General features: G+C 39.3%; 1 protein-coding gene across 22 annotated transcripts in view; it reads left to right on the forward strand.

The window, feature by feature from the left end:
- Positions 1-16,260, forward strand: part of ADGRL2 (adhesion G protein-coupled receptor L2) — a 371,310-nt gene that overhangs the window by 348,108 nt on the left and 6,942 nt on the right. For 5 of the 22 annotated variants that reach the window (XM_027683320.1, XM_027683316.1, XM_027683317.1 and 2 more), the window contains 7 exons: positions 6,293-6,384; positions 7,243-7,287; positions 7,575-7,601; positions 8,272-8,440; positions 12,044-12,172; positions 12,557-12,653; positions 15,329-15,457. In XM_027683320.1, the coding sequence (XP_027539121.1) occupies positions 6,293-6,384; positions 7,243-7,287; positions 7,575-7,601; positions 8,272-8,440; positions 12,044-12,172; positions 12,557-12,653; positions 15,329-15,457 (688 nt within the window). The remainder of the gene's footprint in view (positions 1-6,292; positions 6,385-7,242; positions 7,288-7,574; positions 7,602-8,271; positions 8,441-12,043; positions 12,173-12,556; positions 12,654-15,328; positions 15,458-16,260) is intronic. The other 17 variants (XM_027683322.1, XM_027683324.1, XM_027683323.1 and 14 more) reach the window with 7 other exon arrangements.

A 16,260-nucleotide genomic window follows, 5' to 3' on the forward strand; every position in this document is an offset into this window, starting at 1 on the left:
TCCTGCCCTTACACAGTAGGAGAGTTGTGAAATGTTAAGAGAATTTCAGTTCCCTTGAGTTTCCAAATTCAGAAATTATATTTTGTCATTATTGGTTTTTCAGCTGAAGCACATGCATCAGGCCTAGTTATGAAATTTCTGACTTTTATAGATCATGTGCCAGACGTACTGATTCAGCACTTTTTGTACTTTATGTTTCTTCTCATGTGAAAATAAACTAATACTTTGATTGTGGAAATTTCTGTTCAAAAATGTGCCTGGCCAATGTTTTGTAGGTACTTTATTCCTTCCTGGTATCTTCATTATATTGAAATAAGCTTATGTATATTTAGGTTGGATTCACTCTCCGTTTGTATCAAAAACTGTTTCAATCCTTGAGCAGTCACTTAGGAAAAGAGAGTTGTGCAAATTAGAAGTTGTTAAGAGTTCACTGGCATATTTTCAAATACATGGGCGTAGATGCCAAAACTTATGTGTGTATGAGTTGAATTAGAAAAATTATAGGGTTTGTGAGATCTAAGTATAGACCATAATAATTGTACAGAGTTTATTCTAAATACATTCAAATTAAATCACGGCTCAGAATGATGGGGATTCTTCTTTTAATTAAACCTACAATTGCAATTGAAAGACAGACTTAGTATTTTCAGTATGATAGAGAATATTTTTCACCATGAAGTTGTTCCTTGCAGGTGTTGTAATTATTACTAGAAAATTGTTCTGAGTTTCGTGCCAGTTCAGTCACCTCAGGTCTGATCGTGTGGTGATAATTTTGCTTTTCGTGTCTCACTCCTTGTGTTGTTACTGGGAGTATTTTGCTAAGTCACCTCTATTTTTCTCCCTTGCTCTACAATAACATTTCACATGGGAAGCTTTGGGCTTTGCTGAGGGCTTTTTCACTTCCTCATAACCAGGTCAGAGTGAGAATAGAGGTGAAGGACATTTAATCATATTGACCATGTACAGACATAGTTCACTATTATTTACTGGCCGTGACATTATTATCCTCCAGCAAATCATTTGGACTGAGACGCAAAAGGCCTTTGGGAGCAGTATTCCCAACTTCAAAAATATGAAACAGCAGGTAGCAATCACAGCACAGTTCCTGGGAGTAATTCTTCTCTGGCAATTGCTTTGCCCTCTAATCGTCCCAACTGAGAAAGCAGGAGAGACCAGAGGAGGAGGAAGTGTGAGAAGTGTAATGGCTGAAAAATAATATGTCATGTGCAGTGTAACTGAAGAGCTCTATTTGTAGTGTGGCTTACTGAGGGTCAGTAGCATGGGAGAATTTCACCTTGGCAAGCTTTTTAACGTGTTGCTCAAATCACTTTTATGTTTCTCAGTTTAGTAGTACTGTCAATGAACAGCAACTCTTTTTTGACAGTGTTGTTTTCTGCTTCAATTTACAAATTTTTTGCTCTAAGTTTGTAAGAATTTGTACTTGTGTGTGTGTGCACCTTTGCACTAAATGAGGATGGGAAGTGTGAGTGGGGAGTATGAAGTTCCTCAGTGCGTCTTGTGAAGAACTTCCAGCTTCCCTGTTTCCATAGCCTGTCATGCCTTTGGGCACCAGGGTTATTATATCGATGAGAAAAGAGCATGTAAGTAATGAGCGCTGGGAAACCATTAGTATGCCTGAAATGGTTTAATGAAAGCTTGGATCATGATACGTCAGGAGCTGTTCTTATCATTTGGACAGCTCCATCTGCATCTTCAATAATTAATTCAGTTCAGTGAGAGTTCAGTGTGCACACTCATTTAGGAGCCTTCAGAGAGCCCCTCTCTCGCCGGCGGAGAAACAGGCTGAGAGCAGAGAGCTGGAGATGCAGGAGCAGCTTTAGAGCTGCATTTGCCAGGTAACAAAAGCTCCGGGGAGTTCAAAAAGGGTCGGAACATGTGCAGTTCAGCTGGGTCACTGCAGAGAGCCGTTCCTGCTCTCCTGTCTCATCGGATCCGTGTCAGCACCGCGGGCTCTCCGCGAGCTGTGCCAGGAATTTTAAGCCGCTGAGCCCGGGCGGACGTGATTCCATTGAGCAGGTTCATGGCTAGAAAACAAACAGGGCACTGCTGGCAGCTCTGGGCAGGAGAGCCTGAGCATTTTCACAGATCCATATTCATTCATATCCAGGGAATGGGTGATGCTGGTTTGGCTTTAATTCAGCCACAACTGGTGCAGTTTGCTTCTCGCAGGTGGAGCCAGCATATTAGTGTACCAGTGTGTATTAGTCTGCCATATTAGTCTGCCAGTTGTGTAGGCAAAGATTACACTTCATTAACATAGGAAATATGAAATGTTTTCACTCAGGTTGAGGTATTACTCACCAAAGTGAGGGATGTGCAGGTGCACACATAACCCGGCTCCACGCGTGAAAACGGGCTGTGTGTGGAACCTTATTTTTGTAAATAATAAATGTTTATCTTTCTGCAGTAGACACTTGATAAATGGTATTTATCTATAACCCACAGGGGGAAATTTATCATAATTATTGCAAAATCTAGCTTTATTTTGGGACTAATTCATTGTACCTGCAACTAATTCCATTCCATTAGTCTGCTGTGCAGGTTATTACATTCACTTTTTTAAAAAGGTAATTTGACTTGAAGACACACTCTCTCTCAAAATTACGTGGGTCTCAGAGGCCACAAAAGACAAATTTCCTACTTATACCATCTTTCATGTCCAGTACCCTCTGATTTCCAAATGAGGAATGGCCACGTGTGTGTTGGCTGTGAAAGCAGCAGGATCTTCCAGGTACATGAGAAGATGCCCTAATTATTTATGTAAGGTTTTTTTTATTTTACACACAGTTCTAAAATCAGGGTATAGATTAAGGTAGCTCTCTATGTAATCCAGTATCCCATCTCTTCCACTTGGTATGTTTTAGAAATTAGGGCAAAATCAAGCCTAATGTTTTAAGAGATTTCACGTTATAGCTCCACCTGCTGTAACTGTGTGTTCTGTCACTCGTTGGTATCACAGCAGAACCTTCAAATCCAAACCTGATGCCTGACCAGGCTTTTAACTTCTTATTTTTAGCCCTCGAAAGAGTGTTGGTGTGATTTTCAGTCTGATTTTCAGAAGTGAAGCATGAAAAGAGATTTTACAGACTTTATTAGGGGTATAATTTTATGACTGAGATGTATACACTGTGCCTCTGTGTGTGTGTTTGCACACAGAGGGTATTTATATTCTTTATTACCATTGAAGAAGAGGGGTACTTTCCAGTTGCAGATTTTGGCTCATCTGGAGCTCAGACCAGGTTACTCAGAGCTGAAAAAGCTTTCCTTGTACAAAGTTGGTACAAATGAATACAAAAGTCCTAACTGTGTTTTTCCTCTCCCCCTACATATTTCTCACCCAGAAAAGTAATTCAGCTATTCCTTCTAAAAGCAATTATTTTCCAGCAAGTTCCCTTCCTTCACTGTTTAGTGTCTTTTTGTAAAAAAAAAAAAAAAAAAAAAAAAAAAATGGCAGGATGCCCAAAAGTCTTTAACTCGTGAGTTCCTCCAAAACAATCAATTCCTAGATGAAAAGCAGTAAAGGCAGCCAAAAAGCAAATCTATGGAAAGGTTTGGTTACAGTATGTGTAAGCAGGCAAAATAGGGTTTTTATAATGATATAATGTGTACCAGAGATGCCAGCATGTTTGAACAAGTGGCAGACCATGGTCTTTTGGCTGCTGAAACTGAAAACTATGCAGCATTTCCCAGTGATGGAGAAACAAGTATCATATGCTCTGTTGTCATAGTTACTTTGTGTTTAAAGTACAGGATTTTTTTCCTTTTTACTTGGAGGGACTTTTTCAGCCGCTGTGATACAGCATTATTATTTCTGTGGGCTGCTTTTTGTGGGTCTGTACCTAAAATAGAATTAAAGTGTCTCTTAAGAAGCTGCTGTGTACAGTTACTCCCTGGTGCAGCAAGGACACACAGACAGAGCTGACAGACCTGTTCAATACCCTGGAGCTTGGCTCAGGCTCTGGGGTAGGGCCATGTCTGCACTGAGGGAACCTCAGGATGTGAACACAAGCTTTTGTTTTTCACGTGTCAAACCAGCACTTCAGTTGTGCAGAGAACCAGAGGATAAAACCCTCTTGTTCCATAAGGCAGTCATTTATGGGCTAAGCCATATCTATGAGGTTTTGATCCAAGAATGATGTTGGTGGTACAGCACAGGATACTCCAGGGTAGCTCCTTAGGCAAGGATTAGCTTCCAGTTGTGCTGTAAATGCTCTTCTGAACTGGATTGTGCACTCAGGGGTGCACAGGTTGCAGCCAAAGTTGATTTACGTGTTAGGATTGGGATGGGGCACGTGTCTTAGCTCTTAGTCTGTTTGTTTTCACAAAAAAGCAAATTGAAGTTGCATTCTTTTAAGCAGGCTGGAGAAGTTCATGTTATGTCAGCTACCAGATGTACAAGAAAATTTTTCCAATATTTTGGAGAATAAAGTCTGCCTGGAAAGGGTCAGGCACAGAGCCCCTGTCCTGTGCAAAGGCCAGGGAGAGAAGCAACTTGTTTGCTCACCCAAGGAACTTACCCCATACAGTGGAAACCTGGATAAGAGGAAGAGATCACAAGGATATAATGAAGTGGTGTTTCTCATCTGGGTAGACATTACCTGTAAGAATCATAAAGGGAGATCAGGATCATGAATTATTGACACTTCTATTAGATTTTGCAGCAGTGGAAATATTCTTAACCTACACCATGTACATACATCTGCTTAAAGGTCAAGCATTTTCAGTCTGTTCTTGGAACACAAACTGAAATCAATCATCAAAGCTTATTTTTGTTATTTGTACCACATGCATTTTTTCTGTTAATCTCAAGACACAATTGTAAAAATATTTTACTTTCAATGAGGACTGATAAGGTCAAAAGCTGCCAGACTTGTTGTGATGTTGAGAACTGCCTAATAGTTCATGCTGTCCATCCTGATTTGGAGACAGCAGCAGGAGTGATAACTTGATTGCCCTTAACAGTAGGAATTGTTTCTGTAATACATGTTCTTATTAACAGACTGATCAAAACTTGCAAAACACTCCTCTTTTCAAGATTTTCCAGACCAGATCTTTATTGGGTGACGTTTCTGACCACTGAGGCCCAACCATAGGAACACGTTGCAAAACTTGTGAGGATTTTGAATTTGTCTCAAACCAAGGATCAAACCAGACTTGGTGTGACCATTCTCCATCAGTAACCAGCTGCAGATACATATGGAAGATTATAAAAATAGGGTTATAATCTGTCTGATATATGTGTTAGAAGGATGTCCAAGCATATTCTCCCATCTTGTCTTAGCTTTTGGTTCAGCCCTTACTTATTGTACTTATTGTACCAGTACAGAAGGATGTGTGTCTTCTTCCTGAGAGGACACAGCTCTTACTGGTTTCAGAGATACAATTTTGTTTGAATGGTCTGCATGAACAAACTAATTACTCATATTAACTGGGTGCCACTTCCCAGCCCATACTCTGCAGGCATCCTTGTGTTTGGCTTGCTGTGCTCTTCACAGGCTCTGAAATCGATGGGAGAAAGGCACCTGCTAACTTTGATATCTGGGATTCTGTTTCAAAATAGGAAAACTATAAAAAATTTCCTTCGGTATCTTCCCTGGTGTTATCTGTATGAACACAACAAGAATAAGACACCATAGTCCTTCAAGTGGCCCACAGTCACTTTGACAGAATCCAGACTACAAAGGGAAGAGGGCAGTAGGAGGGTGCTAAGATTGATGCATTTGCTACATCTTTGTTTTTCTTCTTCTCTTTCTTTGTCCTCAGTTACATTTAAGCTCTCTTCTAGAATTTGTGAGAACAAAAGGGAATAAAAAAATAAAGGGGGGGAGAAACCAGCAAAGGTGAAAAAACACTTCAAAAGCAGGATGGGGTGCTAAAAAGACAAGCAGTGTAGCACAGGAAAGGGGTAAGCAGAGTCCTCAGGAAATCAGTGAGAGGGGGAAAGGGCCAGAGGTGACAGGCAAAGGGGAGCAGGGGCTGAGCACAACGTGCTGCAGGAGAGAGCTGGGCTGGGGATGGCAAGTGCTGGGCAGGAGCTCAGGATGATGTGGTGAATTTGGAATTTGGAAACTTAAGTGAAACAAGGACTTCTAACACTTCTTTACCCCCTCGTGTGTATTTGCAATCACCTTTCACAGACTATCTGATGTAGTTACCAACTTCCAGTACTTATTTGAAAATAAACCACAGGGTTTTTGTTTAGCCTGTAACATCATCATTATTCAGCCTATTACTTGAAGTAGTTTAATTTCCCTCTTATCTGTTTTGACAGCTGAATCTTATCTTCCTGGTGATCACATTGTGCAAAATGGTGAAGCACTCAAACACTTTGAAACCAGACTCTAGCAGGTTGGAAAACATTAAGTAAGTGCTTTGTGTTCAAGTATGAGAACTATGATTATTTTCTGATTGCTGAACTGATTGAAAGCTACTCTCCATTAGGAGCACATGCCATTGTCTCCCAGCAACTGCAGATGACAATTAGAAGCAAACAGAGCCAATCCTGCTTTCGTCACTTTGTTGCTGTAATGTCACAAACGCCGGTCAAAATTAGATAATTTCAGCCTGGAACTAGTGCCAAGAAACTGTTTCACGGAAATGCCACAGCACTGTAGTAATAATTTCATTTGCATTTAAAATGCAGTTCAAAAATGATGTTCCTGTTTGCATGGCTGATATGATTATATTAAGTTTGTTTTGTTAAATGACTTTTTGATTTAGGGATTCTGAGCAGTTTCTACTCGTAATCCTGTACTCCCAAGGGAATTGACTCTATTATTATTGTTAACTTGAAGATTACCTGCTGTTTTCATGCTAATTTAACAAGTGTTTACTTTATCACGGTGCTGTACTGTAGTATCCCTTTTGCAGAGTAATACCAGTTTTATATCACTAACAAGGCTTTGGCAGCTCTCACGTTCTTAGATAGCTTTTGACTGTATTCTCTGTAGCTTTACATTGTACTGGAGGTTTTTGTTACCAACACTGAAGGGATGGTGCAGCTTTCTAACGCTGAGGGTTGGATGTGAAAGGGTCTCACAGATTGGCTTTGACTGTTGCAAATGGCCAAGGGAGGTTTGCAGTGAGGGAACCTTGGGAATTAGATGTTGTAGATAGGTCAGCACCAGCTTCATTGCATGTTGCATGAGGAGAGAGAGAGCTAATCTTTAGCATCTCTCTCTTTTCTTCCTTTTCCTCTTTCTGTCTTCTCATCCACACCAGTAATTACCGTGTTTGTGATGGCTACTATAATACGGACTTACCTGGGTAAGATAGAACCCTACATTAACAAATTTCTGGCATGACTTTTAACTTTACAAACTCGGTCATATTGTGGATTTCCCTTAATTTTAATTAACTATTTTTGAGATATCTGATTTGCTAAAGACTTTTTAACTATTATATGCCTTTATAATTTTAAATTGCTTGCCTCTGCATTTTGAATTTCCTAATTTTGACTAATTTTTATAGACAATTAAAAATGCTCTTATTAATTTCTGTTTCAATTCTGTCTAATAATTTTGTTTCTCTTTTCTGCTTATAATGCTTTCTAGCTATGAAGATAATAAGCCATTTATCAAGTAAGATCATTAGTTAGATGTGGAATTCACTGACTAAATTCCCTTTTCCCTTTCATTCTGTGCCGTTCGCTACAATTCCTTTTCCTTGACCTGTTCATGATGGAATCTTTTTTAGATTATTCTGTAAAGCAATATCCATGTTTTTGTCACATTTCAGCAGGGGTTCTTCATGTGGAAGTTAGACCATCTAGCTTCGGTTTAGCTGAGTTTATCGGAGCATTAAAGATTTGGGCTCTGGGCTTTTAATCTGCTGTTTAACCTTTGTGCATTTGTGTGACATTATTTGGTGTCATATGGCAGCACCACTGTTTAAAATCTATGGTGTGATTAGTGGCTAAGCCAGATTTATCAATCTCTTTTCTAAAAGCAGATAAGGCAATGGAGTAGCTGGGGTTTTGTGCTATACTTCTGCATTTCAAAATAGTTTTGGCATCCTATGCTGTTCTTGAGAAAGAAAAAGGTTATATCTACTCTTGCTGTTTTCGCTGGAGACTTAAGAATGCTAAATGGAATTGTTCTTTCTTTAATAGATAAAAGGTTAAACCCAAGGAATTTTTACATTTGAATATGAAACTAGTAAAAGTCAACTGCAGGAACTGAAATGTTAATATTGGATTTGGCCACGTGCATTCTCCTAAGTAATGTTACTAAAATTAATTTTCTTTTGCAGATCCTGGGTCCTGGGTGCATTTGCTCTCCTGTGTCTCCTGGGCCTCACATGGTCATTTGGCCTGCTGTTCATAAACGAGGGGACCGTGGTGATGACCTATCTCTTCACAGTATTTAATGCTTTCCAAGGAATGTTTATATTCATCTTTCATTGTGCCCTCCAAAAGAAAGTAAGTGACCAGAACCACAGATGTGTGTTCCCTAATTCCTTGGGAAGGCCACATATAATTCTAAAAAAAATAGAGAAAAAAATAGCAATGTCAAGAACTGTAGTATTTTGAAGTAATTTGGGGAGGGGACTGGGATTCCAGAGCAGCTCTTGCTGTGTGTGGGAGTCATGCAGCTGCTCTGTGCCCCAGGCAGGTTTAACAGGGGTGCACCATTTCCAACCTGGGCTGGAAAAGTTCTGAGGCTTTGGGAAGAAAATTACTATAGAAAATGTCCTGTTTAACACTGGTGATGTGGTACCTCTTGGTCTGGACTTACAGCCAGAAGTCTTTTATGCCCACGTGAAACAAGTCCTGCCTTTGCTGCAGCCAAAGGACCAGTCACCTCTCCTTTCCTCAGACCAAGGCAGAGGACCCCTCCTGAGATCCCATTAAGCTGCCACACAAAGCTCCAGGTGACAGGCAGGGTCTGTACTTGATGTGCTCATTCATCACAAAATTAAGCGAGATGTAAAAATTAATTTTACTGCGAACTTCAGCACACCTCAGAAAAAAGTGGTCATTAATGCTAAACAGCTACTAACAGGAATACTTTTCTAAAGATGGAAAAGATGCCAGCATGACTGCTTCTTTTCCAAGAGTTTGCCTCCCCCAGAAATCCCAGTAGCTTTGTTCCCTTAACTGGAAAAACTGGAATCCCCTGGCAAGAGCCTCCCTCGTGAGAGGGATGAGCTGAACTAGTTCTGCTCCTCTTCAGCTGGTGGGAGCAGAAGGGTCCAGACTGAGCAGATCTTGCAGGGGAGAGAGGAGCAAGCAAGAGAGAAGGCAGGTGAAGGATGCAGCTCTGTGGGATTCTTTTTGGGTTCCCTGCACCCCTTGTGTTCCCCAGGGGATGGAGAAGGTGCTTCCAAGGGTGCCTTAGAGAGGCTTTAAGGAAAAGTGAATGAGAAAAGCTGACAGGCTGTGTTAGAAGGCAGGACAAGTGAAAGTAATGAGAGTTGAGAGGAAGGGTAAATGTTAAAAATCCCACCCAAAAAAACTTACCATGTAATGCAATACGTCCTACATTTGGAAATACCTTATTTGCAATATTTAGATTCTAAATATTTTTACCAATTTTTGGGCTGGAGACCTGGCAATTGTTAACTCCCGTTATAATTAGCTCACCAGAGACATAATTAACAGATATTTATAAGATGGTGTGAGACCATTGGATAAAGCATTGCTGTGGAAGTACAAAAAGCATATTCTTGCATGTTCTCAACTGTCCCAGCTCCAACAGGATCACCATCTCTAAAGCTGGTGTAGACAATGGCTTTCAGACATGTTTTAGCAAAGATCTGGTGGACAGAAAGCATTTTATCCTGTTGAACATGGCACTCCTCTCATTTTGAGAGAACAAAAGCACATTTAAGAGAGGAGATGGAGCCTAAGAAAAGAAGATAGGGAAGAAAATGCAAACATTCTCAAAATGCAAATAATTTCTAGATTAGGGTTTCGTATAATGTTTCCCTTTTTGTGTTTGTGTTGGACTCAAAAGTCAAAAACAGATTCCTTTTTTATTTCTTTTTACAGCTGTGCATTGTTTTTATATGAAGTGGAGTCAGCAGAAAGGAATATTAAAATACCAGTCAAGTGTGAAAAAGCATAACCTAGAGCAATAAGATTTATACCTGAAAGAATGTTAAAGCTGCTATTTAAGATTTTCAAGTGTCGCTGCCTTTGACTGGATGTTGTCCTACCCTCTGTCTGCATAGCTAATGTAGTCTTTTTATTCTGTTATTACTAGTTGGTCACTAAATTGAACAGAGAAATAGAATTGTGGAAGTGAAAACTATTATGTTTCCAGTTCTGACGAGATGATAGTGCTGTTGCTTCCATCAGTTTCCAACAAGCTATAATTTAGAAATAATGACAGTGGAATGCACAGTCCTGACAGATAATGTACATTCACTGCAATAGAGGCATTAGGCAAAACCAGCCCTGGAGGGGGGTATTTCGGAAAAAATACAGTTTTGATTGCTATTGTCTCTACCATGTAGTGGTTTGGAGCATTTAGTATCCATTAGTGTTCAGGAATGTATTTTTTTAGGTGTTATACCATCTAGTGATGATAAATATAGACCTATGTTTTTTACACTACAGGGTTGAAAATTATAATTCTAAGTTGTTTCATTTCTGCTTTCATTTTTTATGTGCCTTTTGTGCTGATATAGATGGGGTTGACTTAAAATATGTACCATATATTTTTATAAAAAGGTGAGTTATTGTGCCTAGCTTGAAGTTAAGGCACAAATTATTCAAATTTTCTTCAACCTTGTGCTTTACAGAAACATCACAGTATGTATTCCACGAGTAAAACCCCTGTAATGTTGAAAACAGCACATTACACATGTAAATCCACACAATTAACTTTTTTCATTTTCCCCTTTCCCCTCTTTGCATACACATAACTTTCTGTGTTATATATTCATAGGTCAGGGAGAATTTTCAGATTAGCTGAAATCCCACTTTTCACAGGAACTCATGAGTCTCATTGAAGTAGAAGAGACACTTAAATTCCCACCTCTCTGATGGAAGATTTATGAATTTAGACTTACACTTCTATACAAATTTTATCCACTGTGTCCTTTCCCTGATGCTGACACGCTGCCAAGATGTGCATGTGCTCTCCTGTTATCTGAAAATAGTCAGTGTAGCAGTCACTGAATACGAGAGAATTAACTGCTCTGTAAATTAATCCTGATTACTTTTATGGCAATCATTAACACACAGAACAAATCTAAAGTTTCCAGTAGGTCACTGGAAACAGAAGGTGAATGAATGCAGGCCGAATGTTGGAATGATTAATTAGTTTTGTTGCTTTGTCAGAAAAAAAAAAAACCATCTGCATAGGTATATTCAAATTTCCAGGCTCAACAAAATGAGTGATGGCAGTTGTATGTTCTGGTCCTAAAGTGGAAGCTGCTTCACTCCCATCCTTTCTGGCTCAGGCTCTGGGACACTGGAAGGTGCCTCCCCAGCAGAGCTGGTGCTCTGGGGCACTGGGGAGCTGTGCTGGGTGCCAGAGCAGGGGTGGGCACATGGAGAGAGCTGAGGGAGTCACACAGAGGGGGAAAATGCCTTTCCAGCCATGGCAGGCTTTTGGCACTCTGCAGCACAAGGGCAGTGCTGAGCAGTGCAAAGGCTGGTTACCTCGGCCCTCCTTGCCTGCTGGGATGGGAATACAGGCTGGGATCCTGTGCTTTCTGCACCAAAAGCTCAGATAAAAAAGGACTATTTTCAGCCAGCATTCAATTCAGGTAAACTTAACTGTGTTACTCTACAGTATGAAGATAAAATAATTCCATAACTAGCTCAGTAATGATTATTCAGGGACATCTAAATGAAGTGTATCTATACCTTGGAAATAAAAGTTCTGGGTATCTGATAATCCTGCCACTGAGCAGGGGGAGAGATGCGGGTTTGCCAACAGGCAACAATTTGACAGATGAGAATTTTGTATTTGTTTGAAAGGCAGTTTGAGTGCCAGGCTCCTGTGCTTTTGCCAGCAGAGATATTTTAACACTGATCCCTGTGCTGAGCAGTTTGTTTTTCCCCCCAAAGGTCCGGAAGGAGTACGGGAAGTGCTTCCGACACTCCTACTGCTGTGGGGGGCTGCCCACGGAGAGCCCCCACAGCTCAGTGAAGGCATCAACCACCAGAACCAGCGCCCGCTACTCCTCTGGCACTCAGGTGACAAACACTGGGACAGCACCTTTTAATTACATTTATTTATTAAGAGCCCACTGAGATGTGTTCCAGTCAGAAGGACTCATTGTCTTCTCATCGTTCTGCATAGCAGAATTATTTCTTTTTAAACATTTCCTTTTGCTTTGGTCTAATACAAGCACCTTTTTTTTTTTTCTTGTAATTAGGGTTTATAGGAAGGTTTATACTGTCGTGTTTCATCTAAATGAAGTTTAATAAATTAGAGTTTTAAGAAAAAAAGAAGGCATTTTCACTGTGTGCTAGAAGAATGTGTTATTTAGGCTAAAATAAACACAAATATTCTACATGAGTAGGAAAAAATCTTTTCATAACTTACTATGCTTTTGTCTCACTGCTTTGTGTTAACAGAGTCGTATCAGGAGGATGTGGAATGACACTGTGAGAAAACAATCTGAATCGTCTTTTATCTCAGGTGACATCAACAGCACTTCAACACTTAATCAAGGTCAGTCACTGGGAACATTTCAGTTTTAGAATCCTTAAATTTTATACAGATTTTATATCACTTAGCACAGAAGAATTGAAAAGAATGTTTTCCAAAAAAAAAAAAATATATAAAAAAATCTGGAACAAATGTTCTCTAAAAGCAGAGTTTTAAAGTCATCCACCAGCACTTTTTAAAACAGTGTTCCCTCAACTGGCCCTGCTATAGAAGCTGAATTCCTCCATTCATGGGAATGTATTTAAATAAGTTTCATCAATAATTTAGCTTAAAAGCAAGATCATAATTTTAAATCTTTCCTAACCTTTATAGGTTAAATCTGAAACAGAAATATGAGTGCAGTAACATTTTAATGCGTATTTGACTGATTTTTAGGTGCAGAAATTTTCCCAGTGAAATCTAATTGATATCATTTCTATGCAAAAGATGTCTGTAAAGCATTTATCTTTTCTATTTCGGAGAGCATCGTATCTGTAACACGGGATAGAATCCAGAGGAGTCAAACCCTCAAAACTTCTCAACTCAAACAGACTTTGAAATCTGTAACATTGTTCTCGTGTCCAGGTAGAACACAAGGGTGTTAACCCAGGCAGACTGTCCCTTCCTCTCTGCCCTCCCTGCTGGGTTTTTAGGGCAGTTTGAGCAGCAGAGAGAAGACTGTGCCAGGCAGGTCCAAAGCCTGTCCTCCACCTACGGCCCCAGGTGAAGATCATGTAGCCCTGGTCTCACTGCAACCCGCTCCTGCTCAGCTCAGGAAGTGTCAGACAGAAAATTCCAGTTCAGGATTTAATGGCAGGGGCATGTGCTTGACTCAGGTTGGTTTGGAAAGTCAAAGCTGTGGTATTTGCACAGGCAGACGCGGCAGGAAGGATGGTTCTAGTTCTGCTCTTCAGTGTGTCAAGACCTGTGTCTCACTGCCCCCCTTCCCATTATGGGTCTTGCATGTTCCTCTGGCAAAAATTAAGTAGAAAATGTGTATTTTTCATGTCCAAGAAAGAAGATAGTTCCCCTCCAGTGCCTTATTAAAATCCCATAAATCCACACTGTATAAAAGTTTGGATTTTCACCCCGATTTGATGCCTCTGACTCCTGAGGTTTGCTCTGACCATGCTACACCCTCAGGTGATGCAGAGCTGAGCTGAGCTCCTGAAAGCTTTTCCCTGTTCTGAGTTCCAGTCTCAAGTCACTGGAGATGTTCTGCCATGATTAGAAAAATTGCTATCAACTCTTTTCAGTCATGAGATTGTCACTATCTCACTGGTACATCCTTATAAGAGTAGTCTAATAATTAATGGCAAGTGTAATCTTTCCTTCAAAATAAAAATCAAGCTTTTAAAGGTGGTAAAACAATTTGGATTGAAAAAAATTCTTGACTATAAATTAAAATTAAGAATTTTAACCAAGATAAAAAAAAAAACTGGCAAAATATATTTCAGTTAGTATTTTTAGTAAGAAGTACATTACAACTGAAAAAAGCTGTGATAAAAGCTTTTTAGTTGATCACTGATACAAACTTTCAAATAAGATTAGCAGAGTCAGACAGTAATTCTTGGAATCTCAGAAATTTCTGCTCATTTCTGCTACTAAGTATTTATTCCGCTAGTAAGTAGTACAAAAGCATTAATATTTGGAATATATACTATCATTCCTTGCCCAAAAAAATATCCATACTATAAAGATACAGCTGTCTCCTTAGTTGTCCTTGGGTCTGTAATACTCTGACCCTGTGCAATGCAATAGAAAGTGAAATTTTGCTTTATTGAAAAGTTTAAATTAATTTTTTAAACTCATCTTTTCGTGTGTGGCTTTTTATGGTCATTATTCCAATCCGTTTTTCTTGTAGTAGCTAGAAATCAGAGATTAATTGACTTTTTAATAATGTCTCAAAATACGCTGGTTTTTTTTCTAATTATTCTGAGGGTTGTTTAAATGGTGTTGCATCAACGTGTAAAATGGGTTTAAAAAAATCTGTTCGTGTGGTGTTTTGCTTTGTCTTATATTGTATGTAAACTGGTTGTTTAAAGAAATTTGTCATTCGAGGAAATCTGTTTTTTTTTTTAACCTGGCAGATAAATTTGCAGCATGAATGTCCCGGGAGAAAATGTGAATGCTCTGATTTCCTAGAGCAAATATTTTGCTTTCCCCTCAGCATGCATACTTTTGCATATACTAAGATGTGCTTCTTGCAGTTTATCATCCACTGTCCGTTTGAAAGCAGCAACTCCCTTCCACTCTCTGTGTGTTTTTAATAAAGTGAATAACAACTCTGATCCTGTCAGAAGAGGGTTTTCAGTAGAAATTCAGTTCTCTCCATTCTGGACAGAAAAGTGCTCCATGTGCTCACTGTTAAAGTTCTAATAGCTTTATGTAGTACCTGGATCTCTACCCATTTAATTGCTATTCTGGTGTAGCTGATTTTGTATACATCAGTAAATATCACTTTTCACTAGATGTTTACTTTGGGGATTTGGGCAGCACCTGTGAATTACTGGAATCTAACTGTATTTTCCTGCTCCCATTTCAAACACACAGCTAAAACACATCCAGAAATTTTCAGCTGAATTACGTTTGACAAGCCCTACATGATTCATGAGGAATATAAAATATTCTTTATTGAAACTGTCAGACTAAAATTAAAGAACTGACATTTTTTTTTTTTTCTGTTTCTTTTGCTTTAGGAATGACTGGCAATTACCTACTAACAAACCCTCTTCTTCGACCACACGGCACTAACAACCCCTATAACACATTGCTGGCTGAAACAGTTGTATGTAATGCCCCTTCAGCTCCTGTGTTTAACTCACCAGGTGTGCTTCTACTTCCTGAATAAACTGCTTTTCTTGGCTCGCTCCACATTCCCTCTTTTCCCCCCCAGACAGAAACCCGAGTTGCAACCCCCCAGCCCTAGTGTCTGAATTCCTGTCACTTGGAGAAATACAGTATTGCCAATGTCAGCTTGTAAAACTGCACTATATTATAGTAATGCCTTTGCCCTGACAGTATTTACCAATAATTATCCATGTCTTTAACACAGGTGGCATAAATCTTAATATACTATTACAGGACTGACACCACATGGTCCGAGAGCCCATCTTCAAGATATTTATCACTTAGAGGTATCATGTCTATGCAATATAAGGTTGACTCTAAAGCTTGTTGAGAAAATCCTGCTTCTGGAACAGATTAAATACCAAAGGCCAAGGCATCTTGGCACCTTTGGATACCCCAGTGTAGAAAACTGTATCCAGCATCAAACTGATCTAAACTATAGTATAGTGCAGCTTTATGTAGATCATTTTCCTGTAGGAAAATCTTGAGATTAACAGTTAGAACAGTTTAGTTCTGCAGGAATAAAGGGTGTCATCACTTACCTAACATTTTGTTGTTATATTGTCTATTTGCTTTTTTTAACGATGGTGCAACTCATCAGTAAATATCTTGCAGATAAACTGTTTGATGAGTCATAACATCGCTTTAGTGTAACTGGAATGATAAATCTTTGAAAAAGAGCTCATAAAAACCTTGTTTCCAGTTTTTGTTTCAAGTTTTCCTTTTTAACTGAACTGTAGTTTCTATTTTCATTCTCTTGTTTTCTTACTTTCCTTATGCT

This window comes from Neopelma chrysocephalum, unplaced genomic scaffold (genome assembly GCF_003984885.1).
Source record: "Neopelma chrysocephalum unplaced genomic scaffold, ASM398488v2 Primary Assembly neopelma1_64, whole genome shotgun sequence".
Lineage (NCBI taxonomy): Eukaryota > Metazoa > Chordata > Aves > Passeriformes > Pipridae > Neopelma > Neopelma chrysocephalum.